Genomic DNA, 27115 nt, shown 5'->3' on the forward strand with positions numbered 1-27115 from the left:
GAATGAGAGTGGCATGATCAGATCTGAACTTTAAGAAAATCACTTTCATAGTCAAATGAAGAATAAATTGGAGTGGGGAGAGTCTCAAGGCAGGTATAACCCCCAAGAAGTTATTTTAATGATTCATGCATGAGGTAATGAGAGCCTATACTACAGTAGTGTGGCACTGTCAGAGGGAAGAAAGGTATGTACTCAAGAGATGTTGCAAAGATGAAATCAAAATCAGCAGGCCTTAGCAAGAGTATGGAGTGGGAGGGTGGGGGGGTGAGAAATAATGAAGAATCCCAGATAACACCTCTGAGTCTGAGTGACTGAGCATGATATTGCTCCTTATAGTAGTAAGGAAGTTAGGAGGGATTGGAGGTGGTTAATAGGAAAGATAATTAATTCTATTGAGAACATGTTGAGTTGAAGATGTCAATTAGACATCCAGTTCAAGATGACTGAAAGACAGTTAGAGATGAAAAATCAGAGGTCAGCAAAGGGACAGGATAGGTTGATTTGAGAATCATCAGCCTAGAGATGGTAGTTAAATCCATGAGAGTTGATGAAATCACCAGGGAGATTGGTAGAGAGGTCCCAGGGCAGAGCCCAGAAGGATACCTAAGGCTGGAGGTCATGATCTAAGGCAGATCTGGAAAAGGAGACAGAGAAGAAGTAGTCAGAAAGGTAAGAGGAAACCCAAGAGAGAGAATGATGTCTTGAAAAACTAGAAAGGGTCAAAAGGTGAAGAGAGCTCAAGGAAAATACGGAATGAGAAAAGGTCATTAGTTTTGGCAACTAAGAGATCATTAAATAGTTTCAAATATATATTATGCACCTAATGTTTTATATATGTGTATACATATGTATTTATATGTGTTTTATACATATGTACAAACTATATTATCTCCCTCCCACCATGGCTTCAAGAATAGTGAAGTAAATAGAAATTTTATATTTCATCATGGGAAGTTCAGGCTGGTAGGAAAATTTCAGAATCAGCCCAGCATGTTATTCTTTAATTCAGTTCAGTTGAAAAAGCATTTATCTAAATTCTATTGTCTGGAGATGTGCACTGGCCAAGGTGATAATGGAGTTATAGTATTTAACTAAAGTTTGTCAGCTCCTCTATGTAGTTTACTAATCAAGGAAAGTAGAATGGTAAGTACCCTCTGCCTCTGCATAAGGCCAGTCATGGAGATAATTCATATACTTCCCTGGGAGTAAGGCAATTAACACTGACTTTGTTTCTCACCCTGTTTTTCCAAATGGAGACAAATTCAGATTTTTAAGATTCAACTTACTGCTGATAAATCAAATAATTACATAAGAAACCTATTTCCAGCATTATGCTATGAAGTGGACATTACTGAAGACACACATCTCTTTAGCTTTCCTTTTTTGAAAGGTCTCAAGGCGCTGCTAAGAAGCAGTGGCAAAACAGTTAATAATGAGTACCAAAAAAAAAAAAAAGACTCATTTGATGATTGGTTAAATATAGCCTAGGTGTGATTTCCAAGAATGAAAATGTTACCATTCATATAGACAAATGACTAAGATCACTTCCTGCCCTGAAACCCTCTGACGCTGTAACTTCAGACAGATGAGGGGAATTATTTTAGTCATCTGAAGAAGACATACACTGGTTGGTCCCTGGATAAAATCACTCAAAAATAGACAAAAGGAAAAGGGGAGGTAACTGGCAGGCAGTGGATTGGGACATAACTATGCTCTGGACTTCTGGTTTTTTTCTTTGATCTTTTACTGACAAGAAGAGTATGAATATATCTTCAAATGATGCCTGAGTTCCTAGAAATACACATGCATATGTTTAACATTGTCCATTCAAGTGATATTTTTAATAAAGTAGGATATTTATTTATTTTAAGGAATTTATACAACTCATACAATTTAAACTTTCCTTGATAAATTTGGATATCTATTGGTTTGCCTGTTCATTGAAGTGTTCACAACTAATTAATAAAAATAATTTACATTTATATGATATCTTGCAGTATACAAAGTGTTTTCTTCACTACAAGGATCATTAATGTTTTACAGATTAAAAAGCTAAGCTAAGGAGAGATTGTGATGCCAGAAATCATATGGCTAGTAATTGGCAGGCATAAACTTGATAGAATGTTAGAAATGGATGGGACTCTAGAGGCCATGTAATCTCATTTCATAAGAAACTGAGTTTCAAGAAATTAAAGATCAAGAATAAAAAACAAAAAACAAAAATGAAATGGCAGATCCACTTAAACCTAAATTTCCTCCTTCTGAGTACAGTGTTCCTTTCACTTTATGATGCCTAAAAAGCAGGAGTTCTGAGATGGAGATTGCCAGGTAAACATGGCAATCTAGACACAGGACTCCTCACCACATACCGATACAGACTACCTCAAAAAGCAAAAAACAAAAAAAAAATCATATGAATGAAGGGACTCTACAGTAGGGCTCAGCATTGAAGGTACATGGGATTTGAGCATTTCCACCATAAAGAGGTGAAAAAACTTCCACAAAAATGCAAGAGGATCCACCCTCCCCCACCCCACCTAAGGAACCAGAGTCAGAGCCAGCCAGTGCTAGAATCAGTGAGTGAGTGAGGGGCACTTCTGGAGCAAATTAGGGACACCTCTGGGTCCTTCGCAGCTGACTGAGACCACCAAGGACATACCCCTGAGAGCAGCTAGTCCTGAGGCCTCGGCAGGCTGAGGAGCACAGACTGTGGGTGCTGGCAGGGGCAGCAAACAGTGGAATCTGCAGACACTCAAGAGCTGGCCTCAGCCAAAATCCTTGCTCCTTAGTTCCATACACAGAGAACCTGCCCATCTCACTCAGATTTCTAACTGGAAAGGGAAGGAAAAAAAACACCACAGTAATGGCAAATAGTGCCCAGGAACAACTTCCCAACACCAAGAAAAACAAGAAGAAGGGGTTGACCCTGGACAATTTTTTTTTCAAAGGAAAAACCCAGGCTACAGAGGAAATACAGGTTCAAATAAATGAACCAAAGCCTTCCAAAAAAATGGAAACTGTCCACAAACTCTTGAAGAATTTAAAGTGGAGCTTATGAAAAATATGGAACCTTTCTGGCAAGAAAAGTGGGAAATATTTCAAAAAAGAAAACAACAGTTTAAATGACAAGAACTCCCATTGGAGAAACAGCTAGAAGCTACGAAAAGCAGGACAGACCAAACCAAAAAGGAAAATCAAAAGATTACAGTGGAAAATCAGTCCTTAAAGTCCATAACTAGGCAATTGGAAACCAAAGACCTTGCAAAACAGCAAGAATTAATGAAGCAAAGTCAAAAGACTGACAAAATGGAAGAAAACATAAAGTATCTCACTAAAAAGATGATGGATCAGGAAAACAGAGCACAAAGAGATAATTTGAGAATCATTGGTCTACCTGAAGTCCTGGAAATAAACAGAAATCTTGACATCATACTACAAGAAATTATCCAAGAAAACTATCATGATGTTCTTGAACAAGGGGAGAAATAGACATTGAAAGAGTTCATAGAACACCCTCTACATTAAATCCTCAAATTAAAACTCCCAGGAATGTAATTGCCAAATTCAAGAGCTTCCAAGCTAAGGAGGAAATTTTACAAGCCAAAAAGTGAAAATTCAGATATCAGAGAGCACCAATCAGGATTATGCAAGAACTGGCAGCTTCCACACTAAAGGACCTCAAGCTTGAAATGTGATATTCAGAAAGGCAAGAGAATTGTGTCTAAGACCAGGGATCACCTATGCATCAAAACTGAATATATACTTCCAGGGGAAAGTATGGACATTCAACAAAATAGAAGATTTCCAAGTATTTGTAAAGAAAAGGCCAGAATTAAGTGGAAAGTTTGATACCAAAGCACAAAGATCAAGAGAAATATGAAAATGTACATAAGAAAGAGAGGGAAAAGGGGAAAATATTTTAATCAAACATTCATAAGATCAAATTATTTATATTAGTATATGGGGAAAATATTATTTGTAACTCTCAAAAATTATATTCACTATTATAGTAAATTAGAGGAATCATTCACAGGAAGAGATGGGGTAATAAGTGCTATAAGATGATGTGCAAAAAAAGACAAATAGACGGGAGAATCAAAGATGGCAACAAAAGATGCTTGAAGAAATGAAATAAATAGGATAATCTATATCACACAAAGATACACATGGGAAGGGAAGAATACTCTTATAAGGAGAGGAAAAGAGTGCTAATAGGTAATACATAAACCTTACTCTCAGTGTAATCAATTCTGAGAGGTAAAACCATATGGATCCATTGGGGTATTGAATTCTATCTTACCCTACAGGGAAAGAAAGAAGGGAAAACTAAGAGGGGTAGGGGGTAGGGAGTACAAAAAGGGAGGGAAATATAGGGGGGAGGGAACTTAACAGACTCTGAAAAAATAATAAGGAAACAAAAAGGGAGAGGGCAGAAAGGGAAGCTTATTATGGGCGGGGATTAGGGAGATTTATCAAAAGCAAACCACTGGTTTAAAAGGATATAACAAAAAAAGAAAGGACAAAACTAGGAGAGGATATCAAAATGCTGGGGAATACACAAGTGGCAATCATGACTTTGAATGTGAATGGGAAGAACTCACCTATAAAATAGAAACAAACATGAGAGTGATTTAGAAATCAAAATGCTACCATATGCTATCTGCAAGAAACACACTTGAGGTGGATAGACAATCACAATGTTAGAATTAAAGGTTGGAGCAAAACCTATTGGGCCTCAACTGATAGAAAGAAGGCAGGAGTTGCAATCATGCTACCTGGCAAAGACAAAGTAAAAATAGATCTGATTAAAAGGGATAGGGAAGGTAACTACATCCTTATAAAAGGCAGTATAGGCAATGAGGAAATATCAGTAATCAACATGTATGAACCAAATGGTATAGCATCCATATTTCTAAAGGAGAAACTAGTGGAGTTGTAGGAGGAAATAGATAGTAAAACTATACTAGTGGGAGACCTGAACTTACCACTATCAAATTTAGATAAATCAAATAAAAAAATAAATAAGAAAGAGGTAATATATGAGAATGAAATCTTTGAAAAATTAGAGTTAATAGATATATAGAGAAAAATAAATAGGGACAAAAGGGAATATACCTTCTTTTCAGCAGTACATGGTGTATTCACAGATTGACGATGTACTAGGGCATAAAAACATGGCAAACAAATGTAGAATAGCAAAAATAATAAATTCAACCTTTTCAGATCATAATGCAATAAAAATAACAATCAGTAAAGGAACATGGAAAGGCAAATCAAAAATTAATTGGAAATTAAATAATATCATTCTGCAAAATTGGTTAGTAAGAGAACAAATCATAGAAAGAGTTAATAATTTCATTGAAGAAAATGACAATGATGAGACATTCTTTCAATCATTATGGGATGCAGCCAAAGCAGTACTCAGGGGGAAATTTATATCCTTGAGTTCATATATTAAAAAATTAGGGAGGGCAGAGGTCAATGAATTTGACATGCAAATCAAAAAACTTGAAAGCAAAGAAATCAAAAATCCCCAGATGAAAACTAAATTAGAGATCCTAAAAATTAAGGGAGAAATTAATAAAAATAAAAAGTGAAAGAACTATTGAACTAATAAATAAGCCTAGAAGCTGGTATTTTACAAAAACAAACAAAATAGACAAAGTACTGGTCAAATTAATAAAAAAAGAAAAGAAGAAAAACAAATTAGCAGTATTATAGATGAAAAGGGAGGCCTTACCTCCAAAGAAGAGTAAATTAAGGCAATCATTAAAAATTATTTTGCCCAATTATATGGCAACAAATATGGAGATCTAGGAGATATGGATTAATGTTAACAAAAATATAAATTATCTAGATTAACAGAAAAAGAAATATAATTCTTAAATAATCCCATATCAGAAAAAGAAATTGAACAAGCCATCAGTTAACGACCTAAGAAAAAATCAGCAAGGCCTGATGGATTCAAAAGTGAATTCTATCAAACATTCAAAGAACAACTAATCCCAATATTATACAAACTATTTGATATAATAAGCAAAGAGGGAGTTCTACCAAATTCATTTTATGACACAAATATGGTACTGATCCCAAAACCAGGCAGGTCAAAAATAGAAAGAAAACTATAGACCAATCACCTTAATGCAAAAATCTTAAACAGGATACTAGTAAAAAGACTCCAACAAGTCATCACAAGGGTTATTCACTATGACCAGGTAGGATTCATTCATTCATACCAGGAATGCAAGGATGGTTTAATATTAGGAAAAGCATCCACATAATTGACCATAACAACAAGCAAACTGACAAAAATCACATGATTATCTCAATAGATGCAGAAAAAGCCTTTGATAAAATACAACACCCTTTCCTATTGAAAGCACTAGAAAGTATAGGAATGGAAGGGCCTTTTCTAAAAATAATAAACAGTATATATCTAAAACCACCAGCAAACAACATCTGCAAAGGGGATAAACTAGAACCTTCCCAATAAGACCAGGAGTGAAACAAGGATGCCCATTATCACCTCTATTATGTAACATAGTACTAGAAACACTAGCAGTAGCAATTAGAGAAGAAAAAGAAATTGAAGGTATTAGAATAGGCAATGAGGAGACCAAGCTATCACTCCTTGCAGATGATATGATGGTTTACTTAAAAATCCTAGAGAATCAACCAAAAAGCTAGTCGAAACAATCAAGAATTTTAGCAAAGTTGCAGGATACAAAATAAACCCACATAAGTCATAAGCATTTCTATATATCTCTAACCAATTTAAGCAGCAAGAATCATAAAGAAAAATTCTATTTAAAATCACCTTAGACAATATAAAATACTTCAGAATCCATCTGCTGAGACAAACACAGGAACTATATGAACACAACTACAAAACACTCTCCACACAACTAAAACTAGACCTAAACCATTGGAAAACCATTGATTCCTCATGGGTAGGATGAGCTAACATAATAAAAATGACAATCCTGCCCAAATTAATTTATTTATTTAGTGCTATACCCATTGAACCACCAAAAAAACTTTTTTACAGAATTAGAAAAAAACATAACAAAGTTCATTTGGAAGAACAAAAGTTCAAGGATATCCGGGGAAATCATAAAAAAAAAATGCAAAGGAAGGTGGACTTGCAGTCCCATATCTCAAACTATACTATAATGGAGTGGTCATCAAAACAATTTGGTACTGGCTGAGAAATAGAAAGGAAGAACAGTGGAATAGACTTGGGGTAAATGACCTCAGCAAGACAGTCCATGATAAAGCCAAAGATCCTAGTTTTAGGGACCAAAACCCACTATTTCATAAAAACTGTTGGGAAAATTTGAAGACAGTATGGGAGAGATTAGGTTTAGATCAACACCTCACACCCTACACCAAGATAAAGTCAGAATGAGTGAATGACCTGAATATAAAGAAGGAAACTATAAGCAAATTAGGTGAACACAGAATTTGTCAGATATTTGAGAAAGGAAAGATTTTTAAACCAAGCAAGAGCTAGAAAAAAATCACAAAATGTAAAATAAATAATTTTTATTACATCAAATTAAAAAGGTTTTGTACAAACAAAACTAATGCATCCAAAATTAGAAGGGAAGCAACAAATTAGGAAACAATCTTCATTACAAAAACCTCTGACAAAGGTCTAATTACTCAAATTTATAAAGAGCTAAACCAATTGTACAAAAAATCAAGGCATTCTCCAATTGATAAATGGGCAAGGGACACGAATGGGCAATTTTCAGTTAAGAAAATCAAAACTATTAATAAGCACATGAAAAAGTGTTCTAAATCTCTTATAATCAGAGAGATGCAAATCAAAACAACTCTGAGGTATCACCTCACACCTAGCAGATTGGCTAACATGACAGCAAAGGAATTTAATGAATGCTGGAGGAGATATGACAATTCGGGACATTAATTCATTGCTGGTAGAGTTGTGAATTGATTCAAACATTCTGGAGGACAATTTGGAACTATGCCCAAATGGCAATAAAAAACTGCCTGCCCTTTGACCCAGACATAGCACTGTTGGGTTTTACCCCAAAGAGATAATAAAGGAAAAGACCTGTACAAGAATATTTATAGCTGTGCTTTTTGTGGTGGCACAAAATTGGAAAATGAGGGGATGCCCATCAATCGGGGAATGGCTGAACAAATTGTGGTATATGCTGGTGATGGAATACTATTGTGCTCAAAGGAATAATAAAGTGCAGGAATTCCATATGAACTGGAATGACCTCCAGGAATTGATGCAGAGTAAAAGGAGCAGAACCAAGAGAACATTTTACACAGAGACTGTGTAAATCACTGTGGTAAAATAAAATGTAATGGACTTCTCCATTACTGGCAATGCAGCAATCCTGAACAAGTTGGAGGAATCTACGAGAAAAACCACTATCCACATTCATAGGAAACACTGTGGGAGTAAAAACACCGAAGAAAAACAACTGCTTGAATACATGAGTAGAAGGCATATGGTTCGGGATGCAGACTCTAAATGAACATCCTGGTGCAAACATCAACAACATGGAAATAGGTTCTGATCAAGGACCAGAGTAATACCCAATGAAATTGTGCCTCTGCTGTGGGGAAGGGTGGTTGAAAGGAAGGGAGGGAAATAATGTGATTATTGTAACCAAGGAATAATGTTCTAAATTGACTAAATAAACTAATTCAAATGGGAAAAACAAACAAAAATAAAATAAAATAAATTAAAAAGTAGGGGTGCTTAAACTTGTGTCCATTACAAATCTTTCATGCAGTTTGAAAAAGCCTATAGACTCCTCAGAACAGTTTCTTCATAAATAATATTTCATGAGATTACAAAAGAGTTCCAATTATATTGAAATAAAGGTGTGGGTTGTTTTATGTCCAAGTTCTTGTACCTTCTAGAAATCTATCCATAGACAGTGTGGGGTTTTGTGGGCCCCAGGTAAATATCCCCACTTTAAAGCCTATAATTAGAATATAGAGATTAGCATCTAGGTGCTAAAATTTAGAGTGCACTAAGAATATCTGTTATACTTCAGCAGCAGATAACTGACCAAACTTAGCATATAGTAAGAAGAGTTTGATAAAATAATAAATTATGGGATGGCAATTCTTCCTCCAAAAGCCATACCCCAGGTCACATCTTCTTTGACCAGTTCCCTGCTAGCTCCTACCCCATTCTTCTAGCACTCTGCCCCACCCCTTTAATCTTCATAAAGTCCTGTTGAATTTTACTCCAAGGTCCATTTCATATCATAAGCCTCCAGAACAAAATGCCAATTATAACCTAGGCTGCCTTCCTCCTGGAGATTTATCCTCATTTTCTAAACACATTGGTATTAACTTTTATAATTTTAATAGATTTTTATTATCCATCAAAAACTTTTAGTTAAATTGTGATTCTGATCTAGGTTTCTAAGCAGAAAGGAAATAGTTCTCTAGAGAAATTAACCTTCATTAATTCAATCATTCCATAACTGTTCATTAAATGCCTTCTCTGTTCTAGGTGCTAGAGATACAATGGCAAAAATGAAAAATAGTTTCTCTCCTCATGGTACATATGTAGCATATTTACTAAGCAGATACAATATTTATAGTGATCAGCAAATGAAAGATAATTTTAAAAAGCATCATGAAATGAAAGATTCAGAAAATAATGTTTTATAGAAAATTGCTACCTGAATTGAGCCTTATAGGATCATAGATTTGGAGTTAGAAATGACCTTAAAGACTGCCTAGTTCAACCACTTCCTTTTACAGATTATGAAATTGAATAATTTCCTAAAATGCACAATTAATAAATAGCAGAGCTAGGATTTGAACCTATGTCCTCTGAACCCAAATCCAGTACTCCTCCTACTGTACCATAATACCTAATCTAGCTATTGCTCATGACGGGGGAATGTATTCTAGGTACGTAAGATAACTTTGAAGGAGAAGAGGCAAGAAATGGGACACCAAGTTCAGCAAACCAAAAGAAAACTACTTTGGCTAGCTCATAGAGTGAATGAAAAGGGGTAATATGAAATAAATATGAAAAAGAACCCTAGAACCATACTGGGAAGAGCCTTAAATGCCAAAAAAGGGATGCTACATGCTATCCCACATACAGTAGGGATCAAATGAAGATTTTAGAGTAGGGGAGTGATATATTTAAACCCATGCTTCATAACAAGGTAAATTTAGTGGAGAACAGATTAGAGAGAGAAAACCTAGGAATCGAGGAGACAAGTTAAGAGCTTATTGTAATTGTTAAGGTAACAAATAATGAGGGCCTCCACTTAGAAGGTTGTGATGTCAGAGATGTTACATATGGTTAGGGAAAGAGATTAAAGGATGAAGGATGACTTTCAGATTGTCGATGAGAGGTTGCATGGGTATGGCACCCTTAATAGAAAGTGGAAAGTATTCATAAGAGATGGAGGTGGAAAGTATCCACGTTAGACATGTTGAGTTTGGGGATGTGAAAAAGTCAAGCAGAAGTGAGTGATGAAAGATTTAAGCTCAGGAAAAAGGCTAGGCTAGATCCATGGGGGTGTTGAGATAACAAGGAGGGAAGAAGACAGAAAAAACGACCAAAAAGGGGAAAGGGAAGAGAAGAGAAGGGAGGGAAGGGAAGAAGAGGGAGTAGAGAACCCAAATGAGAACCCAGGCGACTGTCACAATTAGGGGACTAGACATGTATTATGAATGAATAAAACAGATTAAAGATAGCTTGAAAGGGAATCAAGATTCAGTGAAGGCTGTTTTGGGAGTAGGGGATTTGCTTTAAGAATGGTGAACTACTGGGCATGTTTGTAGGCATTAGGGAAGAAGACTGGAAGCAATTGCAAATGGAGAAGCCAGAAGGATTGATTGATAGAGCAGTATCCTGAAGGAGACAGAGTATGATCAAGGATCAAAGTTGAAGTATTTGTCTTCTCTCAGGAAGGAGAGCCACCTTTTACCCAAAGACCAAAGCAAATAAGGAGAAAACAATTAATGATATGGAGAAGATCTGACAAATACTCTCATTTTTCTCAGTAAAATTAAAAATGAGATCTTCTGTGGGAGGGGTGCCAAATTGGGAGAAGAGTGATACAAGAGGCTTGAGGAAAAAAGGGAAAGTTTAGAAAAACTAGTATGGGGAATGAGACAGAAAGTCAATGTGACAAAAAAGATAAAATGTGCCCAAAGCATATTGAGGGCCCACTTGATATTATATAATATAAATGTGTTGCAAACATGGTGCATGGTTATGTCATTTCCTTTAGCAAAAATAAGTACGAACAGAGAAGGGAGAAGATGAAAGTCAGGGAGAGCAAGTAGTAATAGAATGGTTGAAAGTCCAGGTGAAGATGAAGAACCAGTTAGAAAGAGTGAGACAAAAAGAGAGACAGGAGGATAGAGGATTGTTATCTAAGAGAGAAATTTCAGCTTTCTGGATCATGAAGTCTGAACAGTTATGGAAGATGATGAGATCAAGGTTGTGACTATCCCTTGCTCCTGGAAGCTAAACTTAAGGTGAACACAGGATATCAACTGATGTCAGCTCTCCAGTAATAGAGACTACAGGCTTATGCTTCTGTGATGAACTTGATTTGATATTTGTGAATACATGGACAGGGTTCCAGAATCTTAGAGTTATAAAGGAATTTAGAAATTATTTAGACCACTTCATATTTTGCATTAGATTTCTTTTGTAATTTATATCCCTCTCCTCGCTCAAATCATCTAGCTTCCAGTTGAAGAAAACCTCTAGAAATGCACATAGACCATATCTACTTTTGAGCTGCTCATATTGTTGGGAAATTTTGCAAGCTGAAATTTTCCTCTTTCCAACTTCAAACCATTTGAAGAACTTAATTTATTTATAAAGATTGGGGCTCCCTTTCTCACCCAGGCTTGAAATATGGAGGACACTTAAGGTGCTAATTTCCATATTTCAGCACAAAAATTTGAACCTGTTTAGTTTCTGACTTAAACCCAGTTTGCCCTTCTTTAGGCAATTCAAGTTCTCCAATCTAACTAGCCAGGGGAAGCAAGAAAGCTTCTATCTCACTGATTGCTGTGGAATAGAATTGAATTCTAACAATCTTAGTGTTTTAGATCTGGACAGAAACAAATGTCCAGGGAGGGAAAGATACTTACCCAAAGTTGGTTAGTTAGAGGCAATGATGAACCTAAAAAGAGGTGTCCTGACTCCAACTTCAGTGTTCCATGGTGAGAGCCTCTTCTTCTATCCTACAGTTCATCCAGTTTTATGCTGCCAGGGAAATCGCCCCAGAAATAGTTTGGATTTTTTTATGTATGGGCTGCCTTGCCCCTGAAGGAACAGGGGTGTGTACTCTTTGTTGTTTGTACCTAGCCTTGAGAATATTTGTCTGTGATTTCATTATACCCTTCCCCATAGAAAGGACAAAAGAAAAAAGACAGCTGAACTGGCAGTTGGAGGTTACTCTGACATATAAAATATTGCCCTTTTCTGATGAGTCAAAGAACAAATATCATAAAATGTACAGTACATTCCTGGTCAGGGCATGTTGGTCTCAGTGGAATATGGCTTGGAGTGGGGGTTGGGGCATGATTAATGGCCCAACTGGGCTCTCTTTTGGTTTCAATCATTACTTGAGTATAGGTGGGAATCAGTTCTTTTCCATGTCTCAGTTTCTTCAGGAAAGTTGGCCAACATTTATATATAAACCAATGGTCACAGTACCTAATTTCTTCCTCCTCCATTATGGGTATGAAATAGATGGGCAGAAATGAGTATCACTGAACTAGTTGATTTTGAGTTATATAAATTGGAATTCAGTAAAGGAAATTCAGTGAAGAAATTTATTTTGAGGAGCAGTGAGAACTGTTGTGAGAGAAATAAGGGATGTAGAAGAAAGAGTTTTGTGTACCTAGTGGAAGGTTTTAGGAATCTGCTAAGAGTAAGGATTTGGATACTATTCAACTAACAATGAGTCACAAGTCCACAAGTCAATATTACCAGCAGAGTCAGAGAGAGTATCATAGAAAGTCTCCTATTTAACCTAAAACTTGGTTACTATTTACTACATGCCAGCCATTCTTCTAAATGTTGAAAATATAGAGAAAAACATAAATCACAGTCCCTGACCTCAAGAAGCTTACATTCTTTTTGAGATACAAGTAAACAAGTTGGAATGAGACAGACAGACAGGCAGACAGACAGAAACAAAGAGACAGAGAGTAGATGGAACATAATCTCAGAAGAGAAAGTATGAGAAGATGGGAGATGCAGGAAAGGCTTCTTGGACTAAGTGAAATTTCATCTTATTCTTCAGGTAATTCAAGGAAACTAAGAAGAGGTAAGGGGTCAGATCATTCTAGTTGTAGAGAAACAATTAGTGCAAAGGCACAGAAAGAGACAATGGTTTGTGTTGGAGGAACTTCTAGTGATACTGGACAAGAGTACGTGGAAGTGAGTAAGGTGGCTAGGTTCTGAAGAGCTTTAGAAAGCCATTTTTATTCTAGAGGTGACAGGAAGTCACTGGAGCTCACTGAGTATGTGGGGGTAATTATGGTCAGTCAAACATTTTAGGAAAAAAAAAACTTAAAACAATGACAACAAAAACCACTTTGACAGCCAAAGAGAGGACAGATTGGAATAGGGAGAGAATTAAGGCAAAGAGATCAACAGGCAAGCTGCTGCAATAGTTCAGGTGAGAAATGATGAACCAGAATCACAGTCCTGTGAATGGAGAGAAGTTAATATATACTAGATGCTGTAAAGGTGGGAATGTCAGCTTTTGGCAATAGATTGGACATGTGCGATGAGTGCAATCATTACTGGAATGGCCTAATAGAATCTATTGTTTTTCAAAATGTTTGTTGCCAAATGAAATTGGACTTTGCTATTTTAGAATCATAATAAATATAAATACCAAATATATATTTAAATATAGATCAAATGGATGTTAATTTGATAGCAGAGAATACTTAGCAGAGACATTTATTTGTTAATTAGCAGTTCCAATATTTATTAAATTCTGTGTTAAGTGATGTTTGAATGTGATTTACAACACATATAACAGAAGTAACTATTTATTCTACTCCTTTATTTTGGTATGGAGGCAATTCTAGTTTCCTGAATTCTATACCAAAAGGGCATAAGATTGGGCAGTTCTTATGCCAAGAGGGAAAACTTTAAATATGGGCTCTGTTGGAAGATTATGTCTGTTTCCTGAAGAACTATTTAGTAATGAGAAAGGAAACTCTTCTCCAGAAATGACACATGAGCTAATGAAAATAAAATAAAATAAAATCACTTTGAGTAATGATACACTTCTAGGTTGAAGACTTATCTGAATGTACTTTAAGGTTCTGATTTCAGATGCATGATCTCAAAAAGTAGAGCTTTAAGAAAATTAAATAATCATTGAGGTCTTGATTACATGAACGTATCTTAAATGGAATAAAATTTCCACTTATCTCCAAAAGCTTCCATAACTACTTAAAATACTTTATTAAACATTATCATTCTCATCAACCTGATGGGATTTTTAAAAGTTGCACCCAAGGGCATCTGTTTTAGCACAATGAATACTTTAGACTAAGTTCCTCAATTTTTCCCATTTGAAGTTCACATTAATTTCAGGGTGTACTGTTAGGGTCCGTTTAGGGGCCAAAGGAACGGAACAGACGCTGCAATCAGCACAGAGAGGTGGTTTATTGTAACACAGTTACACACGCGTGGGGAGGAGCCCAAGGCAGGTCCTCCCCGAAGCAAATTTAAGGCAGGCTTATATACCCATGGAGCTTACCAGGGGTCCATGTGGTTATCACACAAGGTGGGGGGATCAAGGTGGTTATCATGTGGGGTGGGGAAGTCAAGGTGTCCATCACTCAGGGGGTGCTTATCTATGTTGGGTGCTTATCTATGTTGGGTATGTTGGTGGGGTGGGTATGTTGGTGGGGTGGGGAGGTCAAGGTGTCCATCACTCAGGGTGTGTGGGTTTAGAGGGGGTGCTTATCTATGTTGGGTTCGTTGGCCTAGGAGGGGTGTTTATCTATGTTGGGTTCGTGGGCCTAGTCGGCCCAGTTCCCTTTCATTCCACACTTTTTTTTTTTTTCAGTGGCCTGGGGTCCCTGAGGCCCATGGTTGTTGGGTGATTACCATGGCTGGGGGTGGTTGGGCCTGTGAACCTTTGGGCAGTGCCTGCGTTAGGAGTAGTGGTATCTGTCTTTTAAGGAGGTTGAGTATCAGAGTGACCAGGGGTGGACCCCCAATGAGTAGGATTAGGATGACGAGTAGGACGCCTCCGATCGTGACAATGAGGCTGGTTAGCCATGGGGAGAAATCGAACCATCCATGGGGAGACAGTGTAGCCCACGATTTAGACTCTCTATCTCTCTGCCTCTTTTCGAGGTTCTTTCTGATGGTGGCTAAGTTGCTCCGGATAACTCCAGAGTGATTAGCATAAAAACAGCACTCTTCCCCCAATGCGGCACAGAGGCCTCCTTCCTTAAGGAAGAGGAGGTCCAGTCCCCGTCTATTCTGCAGCACCACCTCGGCTAGGGAGCTGTGGGATTGTTCTAGAAACTTAATGGAGTCCTCAAGGCGTTTAATGTCGCTGTCTATTGAGGTCAGGACGGGTTGCAACCCAACCTCCTGGTAGACGAGGGCCCCTATTCCTGTGGCTGCTCCCGTTACCCCTAAGATAGCTGCTATAGTCAGGCCTACGACTGCTCTTTTCTGGCGGTGGGTTGCATGTTCCAGGGCCCCGGGGATCTCGTCCTCTGAGTGGTAAAGGACTCTAGGGACAATAACAGCGGCTACGCAGAACTCCTGGCCCGTGTTCAGGTATGCGACGGAGACACATCGTTGTAGTCCGGAATAATAACATACCCATCGCGTGCCAGTGGGAGGGCGGAGATATGAGTCGGCAGGTACGGAACCCAAGGCCATGGTGGTGGCGCAGAGGGAGGTGTAGATCTTCTGGTCGGTGGGTTTGGGTTGGCCCACACAAAGTCCTTTTCCTTCCATTTCAACAGTTACCCCGAAGGTGGTGTCCATCCAATTGCAATTAGAATCCAGAGTGGAGCTTTCTGGGTCGAGTATGGACAGGTTGGAAGGGGCTAGGTTATGGCCATACCCCGAGAGGTACGAGGACGGGGTGAGGCACAGCCAGCAGGAGGAGGTGAGATTTGGCCGGGTGTTGTTCAGGGCTAGGAAGGTGCCGTCGAGTAAATCGAGGTACGGGTCCAGCCTGGGGTTCGAATTCCCAGCTGCGTGGGCGAGGGATAGGGGGAGAATCAGGATGATCGGGAATCTGGTCTTGGTTAGGGCAAGGAAAGGGATTGCCGCAAGGAGCAAGGGGGGTAGGGAGCCGATATCCGTGGCGGTGGACCTCGAGGGGGTGAGGGTTAGTGGGGGGGTAGGGGTAAGGGTCAATATCTTGGGGAGCTTTTGGCTTGAGTCCAATGGGTCTCCTGTGTAGGGCTGGATGTAATGCCCCGTAATGTTCCTGCTGATGGCCACAGCAGTCCCCGCGCAAGAGGAGTTGGTGTACTGATGCCATATGACTACCCGGTGGGTCGGGGCGGGCGTGGTTGGGTCCGGGGGGGTGGGTGTTGTCCTAAGCTTAGTCTTGGGCTCTGGTTGCTGGTGCAGATTCTGCAGTGGTCCTGCGCTGTGCGAGGCGGGGTCCGGCCTTTTCGTAATCCTGAAGGTGGTCCCAATGTTTCTTCTCCCTTTAATATATTTCCTGAGGCCCCAAGTTCGTCCGTGCAACCAGGTCCCGGACGTCGGTTGGAGGACCGTAAAGTTGAGGTGGGTGCACTGGTGGGGTGAGGGGTGGCAGGCAAGTCTGATAAAGGGGTCCTGTTCTGGAGGGGCCCAGGAGGGATTGCCCGTTACTGCAGTCTCGCAGCCCCAGTGACGACAGTAAAATTGACCCGGGGAGTTGCAGTAGGACTTCTCCGGGTTGGAACTGGGGCATGCGTAATATGATCCACCGGTGCCCCACTGGTTACACGGGGGGCCCTTGGGTCCACTGATTCCATAGGGGAATAGTCTGCATACCTCGATTGTAAGGGTCGGGGCCAGTGGTGTGGTGGTGCTGGCAAGGGTGATCCACTTGGCGTGGGTGGTGGTCCACCCGGCTGGCCGGTAAGAGACATATAAGCACGTTAAGGTCCAAGTGGCCATCCTGTGGGGGTTCGTGTCCCTCCGTGGTCTGAAGGTTCGGGTGGCCGTGGGTTCGACAGGAGCAGTGGTATTGGCAGGAACAGTGGTTTCGACTGGAACAGTGGTCTCGGCAGGAACAGTGGTCTCGGCAGGAACAGTGGTCTCGGCAGGAACAGTGGTCTCGGCAGGAACGGTGGTGTCGACTGGCACAGTGGTCTCGACTGGAACAGTGGTTTCGGCCATCCAGGAGACGCAATCTCCTGAGTCGCCCCAGGCCAAGCAGACTGCATTGGGGAAGGGGGTCCATGGGATTAAGGGGGGGCATATTTCTGGGTAGCGGACAAGTTTTACGGAGTTCCGGATGCTGCACCACAAAACGCAACTGGAGCCTTGGTCTCGACTGCGTATGAAAGTGTATCCCTCTGGGCATTGCATCAGAGATGGGGAGGTGAATGCAATGTTACATGTTACGGAGGAGGAGAGCTAGGGTTAACGAGAGGAGGTAGGGCCTCCCAGCCATTAGATTCGGCTAAGCGTCAGCTTCAGAGGGTTGTGGGGGTGGATCTTGGCTTGCCACTCCGGGTTAGGTGCTGCGGTGGGTCGAGCGTGCGAGTGGTGGATCCAGGGGCCTATCCCGTCCACCTTGATAGCTGAGGGGGTAGTCAGCAAGATCACATACGGTCCTTTCCACCTGGGTTGGAGAGTTTCCTTCCGATGTCTCTTGACCAGCACCCAGTCGCCTGGCTGGAGGTTGTGTGGCTCAGCAGGGGGTGGCTGGAACCTGGCGCGAAGACGTGGCCACAGGTCCTGATGTATCTGAGACAGGGAGAGAATAAAATCTCGAAGGTGGGGAGGTGTCTTCTCGGGGGACGGTGTGGAGGGGAGTATCGGGGGTAGGGAGCCATAAAGGATTTCGTAAGGGGTGAGGGATAGGGGGCCTGGTGTATTACGGGTTTTAAAAAGGGCCAAGGGAAGGAGGGTCACCCAGTCCCGGCCAGTCTCCCAAGTGAGTTTAGTAAGAAACTCTTTTAGGGTCCGATTCATTCTCTCCACTTGCCCTGAACTTTGGGGTCTATACTCGCAATGCAATTTCCAATTTACCCCCAAGCCTTTCGCCAAAAGCTGAATGGTTCAGCTAACAAAGGCCGGACCGTTGTCCGATCCTAGGGAAGCGGGTAACCCATACCTGGGGATGATGTCTTCTAAGAAGTGTTTGGCCACTACCTGGGCGGTTTCAGTTTTTGTAGGGAAGGCTTCCGGCCACCCTGTGAAGGTGTCGATCATGACGAGGAGGTACCGGTACCCAAATTTTCCTGGTTTTACCTCTGTAAAGTCGAGCTCCCAGTGCTCGCAGGGTCGCGTTCCTCGCAGGCGGGTTCCTGGGGCCGGGGTCGGTTTCCCAGGCTGTACAAGCTGGCAGGTGGTACAATTGCGGGCAAGTTCCTCAAGGAAGGAGTCCATTCCGCGGAACCTTATCCGCCCCTTGCGCAGAAGCTCCCGGAGGTTGCGGTGTCCTAAGTGGGTGAGGCAGTGGAGGTGGGTAGCCAACAGGCAGCCTGCCGAGTGGGGCAGGAGGAGGTTGCCCTCCCTGTCTCGGGAGTATGTCTCGTGGTCCCTTGGAGCTGCTCCCTCTTGTTTCCCTACCCATATCCGGTCTTCCTCTGAGTACGGGGCCGGTTCTGAGGGAGGGGTCAGGACCGGGAGGTCATCAAGGGATGAGGTTAGGGTGAGGACTGAGGGCATTGGGGCTTGGATTGCTGCCTTCCTGGCGGCTTCATCCGCCCATCTATTTCCCAGCGCCGGGTGGGAGTCCCCCTTCTGATGGCCTGGTATGTGTATAACGGAGACCTGGCGGGGTTCCCACACAGCCCCTAACAGTTCCTGGATGTTACGTAGGTGTGCTATCGGTTTCCCGGTGGATGTTACGTATCCCCTCTCGCGGTAAATGGGGGCATGAACGTGCAAGGTGGCAAATGCATAGCGGCTGTCTGTGTAAATGTTTACACGTTTCCCTCTTGCCGCTCGTAGGGCTGCTTCTAAGGCGAGAAGTTCGGCTCGCTGAGCTGACGTCCCTTCCGGGAGCTTGGCCGCCCAAACAACGATTCCTTCATCATTGACTACTGCTGCCCCTGCTACCCTGGCCCCGGAGGGAGTGATGAAGCTGCTCCCATCAGTAAAATAAACAAGTTCTGGGTTGGGTAATGGTGTATCCTTGAGGTCTGGCCTGGCCGAGATTGCCTCCACCAGTATCTCCTGACAGGAGTGGAGGCTTAGTTGCTCCCCCGAGGGTAGCAGGGTGGCTGGGTTTAAGGCTGTTGTAACCTTGAAGGTGATTTGGGGTTCATTGAGAAGCAGGGACTGGTAATGGGTGAGTCTGGAATGGGAGAGCCATCTGACCGGAGGCTGTCGTAGGACCGTTTCTATGGCGTGGGTCGTGGCTACCGTCAGTGCCTGGCCGTGGGTCAGCTTGTCTGCGTCTTTGACCAGTAAGGCAACTGCCGCAATTATGCGGAGGCACGCTGGCCACCCTGACGCAACCGGGTCCATCTTTTTGGACAAGTAAGCGACCGGCCTGTCCCATGGTCCTAGCCTCTGGGTGAGGACTCCCTTGGCCACCCCTTGCCTTTCATCCACAAAGAGGAGGAAGGTCTTCTCAGGGTCGGGTAAGGCTAAGGCTGGTGCCTTCAGCATGGCCGTTCGGAGCCTCCGAAAGGCGGAGTCCATTTCTGGTGTCCAGGTCCATTCTCTGGATTCCCTAGCAGCCTGGTAGAGGGGGTTCGCTATGGTGGCAAAGTCGGGAACCCATAGGCAGCAATATCCTACCGTGCCGAGGAATTCCCGGACTTTCCTTGGAGAGGAGGGGGTGGGGATTGCCAGAATAGATTGGGTCATTGCTGGTGTGAGCCACCGGAAGCCCCCCTTGAGGCGGTACCCCAGAAACGTTACCTCAGTCCGCGCTATGTGGGCTTTCTTGGCACTGACCCGGTATCCGGCATCCTGGAGGCACTGCAAGAGCGCACGGGTGGCTTCTTTACATTGCTCTTCGGATGGTGATGCAATGAGGAGATCATCCACGTACTGCAGGAGGGTCACGTCCGGATGGCTGGAGCGGAATTCTTCCAGATCGCGCGCTAGTGCGTCGCTGAAGAGTGTTGGGCTGAGTTTCAGTCCCTGGGGGAGCCTGGTCCAGGTCAGCTGTGAGACGACCTGGGAGGTTGGCGAGCGCCACTCAAAGGCAAAAATGGGTTGGCTTACAGGGGCCAGGGGCAGTGTGAAAAAGGCATCCTTCAAGTCCAGAGTGGTATACCAGGCGAGTGAGGGGTGTAGGTTGCTGAGTAGGGTGTAGGGGTTGGGGACAGTCGGGTGGATGTCTTCCACTCGTTTGTTGACCTCTCGAAGGTCCTGGACTGGGCGATAGTCCCCGGATCCAGGTTTCCTGACTGGCAGGAGAGGGGTATTCCATAGGGACTTGCAGGGAATAAGTATCCCGGTTTTCATAAGTCTTTCAATATGTGGTTGGATGCCCTGTCGTGCTGCTAGCGGCATGGGTTACTGCTTAACCCGTACTGGTGCAGATCCGGCCTTCAAGGGGATTACTACCGGGGCGTGGTGGATTGCTAGCCCCACACCGGAAACCTCTGCCCACACTCCTGGGTAGGCCTCTACCCAGGGTCTGATGTGTGGAGGAATGTCTTTCGAGGTAGGGGCAGAGAAAAGGCGGTGCTCATCTTGGAGGGCCATTGTAAGGATAGTGAGGGGAGTCCCTTCGGCATCTGTGATTGATACTGAGTCCTGGTGGAAGCGTATACAGGCGCCGAGTTTGTGTAGGAGGTCCCGGCCTAGAAGGGGTGCGGGGCTATCAGGGACGACCAGAAAGGAATGGGAGACGGTGTGGGAACCAAGGTCCACTGTTCGTTCCGTGGTCCAGGGGTAGGGGCGAGAGCCGGCTACCCCTTGAACCACGGAGTACTTGGAGGTTACATCCCCAAAGACCTGTTTGAGAACTGAGTGTTCTGCCCCCGTGTCTACTAGGAGGGGGACGGCAGTCCCCTCAATACGAGCAGTTACCCAGGGCTCGGGGAGGGGGCCCGAGTCCCGACCCCATCAGTCCCTATCACTAAAGGACAGGGCCGGCCTACCAGATCGGTTGTTCGTAGGTGGGGGCTTTCTCTGCCGTCCCCTGGTGCCGGAGGCTTTCTGAGGGCACTCACGTTGCCAGTGACCTGGCCTCCCACAGAAATAGCAAGATTTCCCTGAGGTGGTGTTTGCCCGGGTTGGTGGGGGCTGAAGGACTGCTGCCAATATGCGGGTGGCATCTTGTTGGGCCCTAAGCATTTGTCTATGTGCTCGGTCTTCTCTGGAGTGTTGCTCAGAGAGTTTCTGGTCTTGCCTAAGCAAATCTTCCTGCCTGAGCCGTTCTGCCCTCTCTTCGGGGGATTCCCTAGAGTTATAGACCTTTTCTGCCACCTTTAAGAGCTCCTCCAGGGATTGTGCTGTGAAGGCATCCACCCTTTGCAGCTTTTTCCGGATGTCTGGAGCAGACTGGTTAACGAAGGCTAGCAAAATGGCGGTTTGATTGCTGGGGGCGGCGGGATCCATGGGGGAGTAGATCCGGAAGGCGTTCTGCAAGCGTTCTAGAAAGGCTGCCGGGGTCTCCTCTGGCCCTTGTCTAACTGCCCCAATTTTGGTCAGATTAGTAGGCTTTCGTGCTGCTGCACGGAGGCCCGCTAGGAGATTCTGGCGATAGGACTGAAGACGCTCCCTACCTTGTTCCGTGGAGAAGTCCCAGTCAGGCCGGTTAGAGGGGAAGGCGGCCTCAAGCCGCGCGTTGTCAGTGGTGGGGCGGCCGTCGTCTCCCAAAATCAGCTTACGCCCCTCTACTAGGATTCTGTCGCGCTCCTCGCCGGTAAAAAGGGTGCGAAGGAGCTGCTGACAGTCATCCCAGGTGGGGCTGTGGGTTAAGAAGACAGACTCCAAGAGGTCTATAAGTTTCTGAGGGTGTTCCGAGAAAGGGGGGTTCTGATGTTTCCAATTATATAAGTCAGAGGAGGTGAAGGGCCAGTATTGGTGCATTAATGGTCCTCCCGGGACCATGGGCCCCACCGCCCGGACAGGGAGGGCCACCGTGGAGGATGGTTGGGCGGCTCCCTCCTGCGGGGGGGTGCGCCCCCTTGTCCGGTGGGCTGGGGGAGGAGAGGTTGGTCCCAGGGGTAGTGCTTGGGCTTCCCCTGGGGGATGGGGTAAAAAGGGGGCCGGTGGATTATAGGGAGGTGGTAGGGGAAGATCCAACAGAGGTTCTTCAGGGGCTGGGAGGACAGGGGGTGCCGAGGGGTCCGGCTGTTTGCCTCCAGAGGTGGCGGCGGCTCGTTGGTCTAGGGTGAGTGCCAAGGCCTGAACCAGGTCCGTGTAGGGCTGGAGCCAAGGCGGGGGATCTTGGGCTAGGGATTGCCATGTGAGGATGTACGGCATTTGGTCAGGGTGCCCCTCCTTTCCGGGGAGGAGGATTCTTGCCCTCACAGCTGAGATTATGGCCTTATCCCATGTACCCCCAATGGGCCAGCCTACTCCAAATGTGGGCCACTCCGCATTAACAAAGGTTTGGAGTTTCCCTTTCTTCACTTCTAAGCCTATGCTTGCTGCCCTATTTTTAAAATCCCCGAAATGGTGGAGGACCAGGTCGATAGGCTGGCTTTGAGAATTACCCATTCCTGTGTAGTGAAAGTAAGAAGGAAGATGAGAATACAGATAAGGAGAGAAAGGAAGGTAAGGAAAAGAAGACCACGCGTGGTGAGGAAGAAATCAAGGGGACCGTCAGCCGAGTTAGTGTGTCTGCGACGGGGGGGTAGCCCAAACAAATTAAGGTTAAATTTGGGCCTACCCATGTGCCGGCGGCCGAGTGAGGCGTCCCTCAGTCGGTGCACCGGCGCGGGACTCAAACCCACACGGATGGGACTCAAACCCACCTAACAACAAGTGGGACCCTAGCCCACCTAACGGCCAGTGGGATTTGTAACCCACTGAAAGACTGTGGCCTCAGGACTCGAACCTGGGGCCAGTAGCGGGACTGTAACCCACTGGTAGCCTCAGGACTCGAACCTGGGGCCCGTACCTGCAGGATTTTGTGGGGTATGCGTTGGGGAGGGAAGGGCGCCTCTTCCCGTGTCCAACACCCCGTTTATCGCAGTGTCGAGCTGAGACTCGAACTCAGGACACTGCGAAAGGACTCGAACCTAGATTTGGTAGAAACCGAAACTAGTGGGTAGGGTTGGGAGAGGGCAGGGTAGGGAGAGGGGTGGCGGGAGGGGGTGAATGGGATGGCATTCGCTTCCTCGGTTTCCCGGCTGGGCCCCTGCTGGGGAGACAGAACCGCGGTACCGCCAAGTCCACACTCAGAAACAGGTCTGGAGTTCAACCGAGTCGCGGGCAAGCCCTCACCCCGGAACGGGATGGACCCGTGACGCTTAGGACAGGTGTGTCGTATAAACCCCGACCTGGAGCACAATGTGCCACCCTTTGCCTGTATGCGTTTCACGGGGTTTCCCTCCAGCCAGAAAGAATGTCACGCTCCCTCATTCACTCACACACTCAAACCATAACCCAAGTTTCGGTTTCAAAAAAAGCCAATAGGGGTCCCGGAGGCTTACCTGCTCGGCGTAGGTCTCTTGCTCTCCGTCTGTGGTTCCTGGACACCCTTGGGACGAGCCCCCATATGTTAGGGTCCGTTTAGGGGCCAAAGGAACGGAACAGACGCTGCAATCAGCACAGAGAGGTGGTTTATTGTAACACAGTTACACACGCGTGGGGAGGAGCCCAAGGCAGGTCCTCCCCGAAGCAAATTTAAGGCAGGCTTATATACCCATGGAGCTTACCAGGGGTCCATGTGGTTATCACACAAGGTGGAGGGATCAAGGTGGTTATCATGTGGGGTGGGGAGGTCAAGGTGTCCATCACTCAGGGTGTGTGGGTTTAGAGGGGGTGCTTATCTATGTTGGGTATGTTGGTGGGGTGGGTATGTTGGTGGGGTGGGGAGGTCAAGGTGTCCATCACTCAGGGTGTGTGGGTTTAGAGGGGGTGCTTATCTATGTTGGGTTCGTTGGCCTAGGAGGGGTGTTTATCTATGTTGGGTTCGTGGGCCTAGTCGGCCCAGTTCCCTTTCAGTACACCTTCTCTTACTTTCTATTGTTAAAAGTTATTTCTAAGCCATTTAAATCTCAGAAGCTATCACAGCACAATCACATTAAATGCTGTTTTTGAAAATGATAGTTAAACAAAAGTTCAAAGGTGATGTCAAAGAAATGATGTTCAGGAAGCATAAAAGGCTAATTCAAAATCAGTCTCTCTGGAGGAATTGTACTAATAATTAGATAAAAGACAAAAATCCCCAACTATATTCAAGGACAATGCTGGAATTATAATATTTCAATTAGTGAGGAAAAACACAGTGCTTTAAAACATGAACAGTAAATACAAAATATAGCCCAAAATGGGTCATGAATAGAACTGAGTAACAAATTTCATGTAGAGAGGACTGTGTAAATACTGCATTCTTTCATTGGTACAGCACCTTTGAATCACATTACTCTGTGTTTTCAAAATGTCTTCCCAAAAAAATCTCAGAACTGTATTATTCTGGCAAAATGAAGTGAGTTATCATATAATTGGGGTTCATAATTACAATCCAATAGTCATCAGGATTTTTATTAAATGTCAATCTTCTTATCATTTTCAGTGCCCCTGATGGGTATTAACTCAAGTTGCCTTTCCTGAATGTCCAAGCTATTCTTTCACTTTAACCTTTGGGGATGTAATATTAGTCCTCTGAAGTCAAGAATTTGAGTGGAAACTTCATAATGGGAAAAAATAATACTTTTGATTTAGTGGCTCTCCAAAAACCCTCGTATAGAAATCCAGAGGATTTTTGGAATCTTTTATTCTTAAAATTGTTTATTGCAACTGGATATCTTTGGTGCTAAAGTCTGAATTGGACCTGAAACTAAGGAGAGTTTCTTCAGTAAGGCTCTCAAAAGCTTGTGGAGGCGTAACCATGGAAGAAGGGGTGATGACCCTCATGGGGTCTGAACTGAGAAGGGGAGATGTCCAAAAGCCTTGTTTTTTTTTTTACTGATTCCCTATTAAATTTCCTGAAACATTTGCAACAAATTGTTTCCACTCTTCTCAAATACTTTTAATCCTGTCTACTCATTATTAAAATAGATTATTTCCCTTACTACTGAATAAAATTAGAAAGGCTGTGTTGCATTATTTCCCTCAATTTGCCCTTTCCATACCTCAAAACCACTTAGTATCTTTGACCATTCTTTCTTCCATCTCTCCTGAGAAAGTGTCCCTTCTATTTTTTTCAAGGCCATCAACTGTACCCTTGATTCCATCCTCTAGGACTCTTTCATCTCTCTGTCTCTCTGTGTGTGTCTCTTTCTCTCTCTTCCTCCCTCTCTCTCACACACATACACATAATCCCTATGAACCTTTCTTCTCCAGTGACTACCTCCTTTCTATTTGTAAGCTTAGGTTTTGTGTACTTAAAAAAAACAAAAAACTTCCCTTGATGATGCCACTCTATCCGATACTTCACTGTTCTTCCCATTCATTCATTATCAAATTTCTACAGATAGTGGTATTGCCTTCATTTTCCCACCACTCCATCCCATCAAAATTAATCTCTTCCAGGTGCTTTATACATACACCACTTTACTGAAAGTATATTCTTGAAAGCCACAACTAGTGCCTTAATGACCAAATTTAATAGACCTTTCTTTCAGAGCTCTTTTATGGTATTTGACACTATTGTTTACCTCTCTTTTCTCAGAATTCCTCCCCTTGCTTCAGTGCCCATTGCTAATTCGCTTCCTATCTCTCCAACTGTTTCTTCTGTTTCATTCAATATTTTCCCCCTCTTCCTCCCATCCTTTAAATATTGTGATCTTTTCTCCTCTCTTTTTCCTATTTTCTTCCCTCTTCTACAAGGATCTTTTCTCCTTCCATACCCTCAATTGTTCTTCTATGTGAATAATTTAAAATTTATTGCTTTCTGAAGTCCAAGTCCATTTTACCTCTATCTGGAGAATTTGTTAGAGACTTAAACTTACCATGTCCACAAAGGAACTCATCATATTCCTTCCAACCTGTTCTTGTCTCTGACTTCCTTATTTCTCTTAATGGAATCACTATTTCTTAAATCACCCAAAGCAGAAATTGCATTGTCATCTTTAATTCTTCTCACTCCCTCTTTTGTGCATCTAATTATTCACCAGGCTCTATGTATTCTATATCTGAAATACCTCTCACATCCTTTCCTTTCTCTCTACTCCCACATGATTGTTAGTTCAGACTTCCATTACCTCTGACCTGGAAGATTGTAATAGCTTCCCAATCAGTCTCTCAGTCCCCCCCCCCATTTGCCCCACTTCCATCCATTGTTCCATATTTATCTTCCTAATGAACAGCTCTGATCATATCACTTTGCTACCCAAAAACTTTTAATGGCTTTTGACTGACTACCAAACAAAGGCCAAATTTCTTAGCCTGGTCCTCCAGGGTCTCTAAAGCTCAATCCTAACCTATCTTTCCAGTCTTTTCTAATGCTACTCCCTTAATACATTCTAGTCTCTGACTAATCAAATTAATTACCTTTCCCAAAATACTTTTATCCCCACCCCCTGCTTTTCAAATATAATGATTTTTCTTCTCCTCTCTTTCTTATATCTAAAATAACCTTCTCCTCTGTCCACATATTGAAATCCTTCCCATTCTTAAAACAAACAAACAAACAAAAAACTCATATTTTTCTTGATTCATAAAGACTTCCCTGACCTCCTTAGGTTAAAGTAATTTCTCTTTCTGAAATTTTATGGCCTTTGCTTTTTAATTCCTCTTATGTTCATCACATTTTCCTTTGAAACTTGTACAAATGATTATCCCCATCCCCAACCCCACCTAACTGGAAGCGCACTTTAT

The 27115-nt window shown here is 43.3% G+C and overlaps 1 protein-coding gene across 1 annotated transcript in view; it reads right to left on the reverse strand.

Annotated features, from left to right (window-relative positions):
• Positions 1–18271: 18271 nt before the first annotated feature.
• LOC130458978 (uncharacterized) overlaps positions 18272–27115 on the reverse strand; it is a 137039-nt gene continuing 128195 nt past the window's right edge. Inside the window, 4 exon segments of the mRNA XM_056826126.1 lie at positions 18272–21222; positions 21280–22848; positions 23250–23370; positions 23785–23890. Coding sequence (XP_056682104.1) covers positions 18272–21222; positions 21280–22848; positions 23250–23370; positions 23785–23890 — 4747 coding nt within the window.

The sequence above is a fragment of the Monodelphis domestica genome, chromosome 4, assembly GCF_027887165.1.
Source record: "Monodelphis domestica isolate mMonDom1 chromosome 4, mMonDom1.pri, whole genome shotgun sequence".
Taxonomy (NCBI): Eukaryota; Metazoa; Chordata; class Mammalia; order Didelphimorphia; family Didelphidae; genus Monodelphis; species Monodelphis domestica.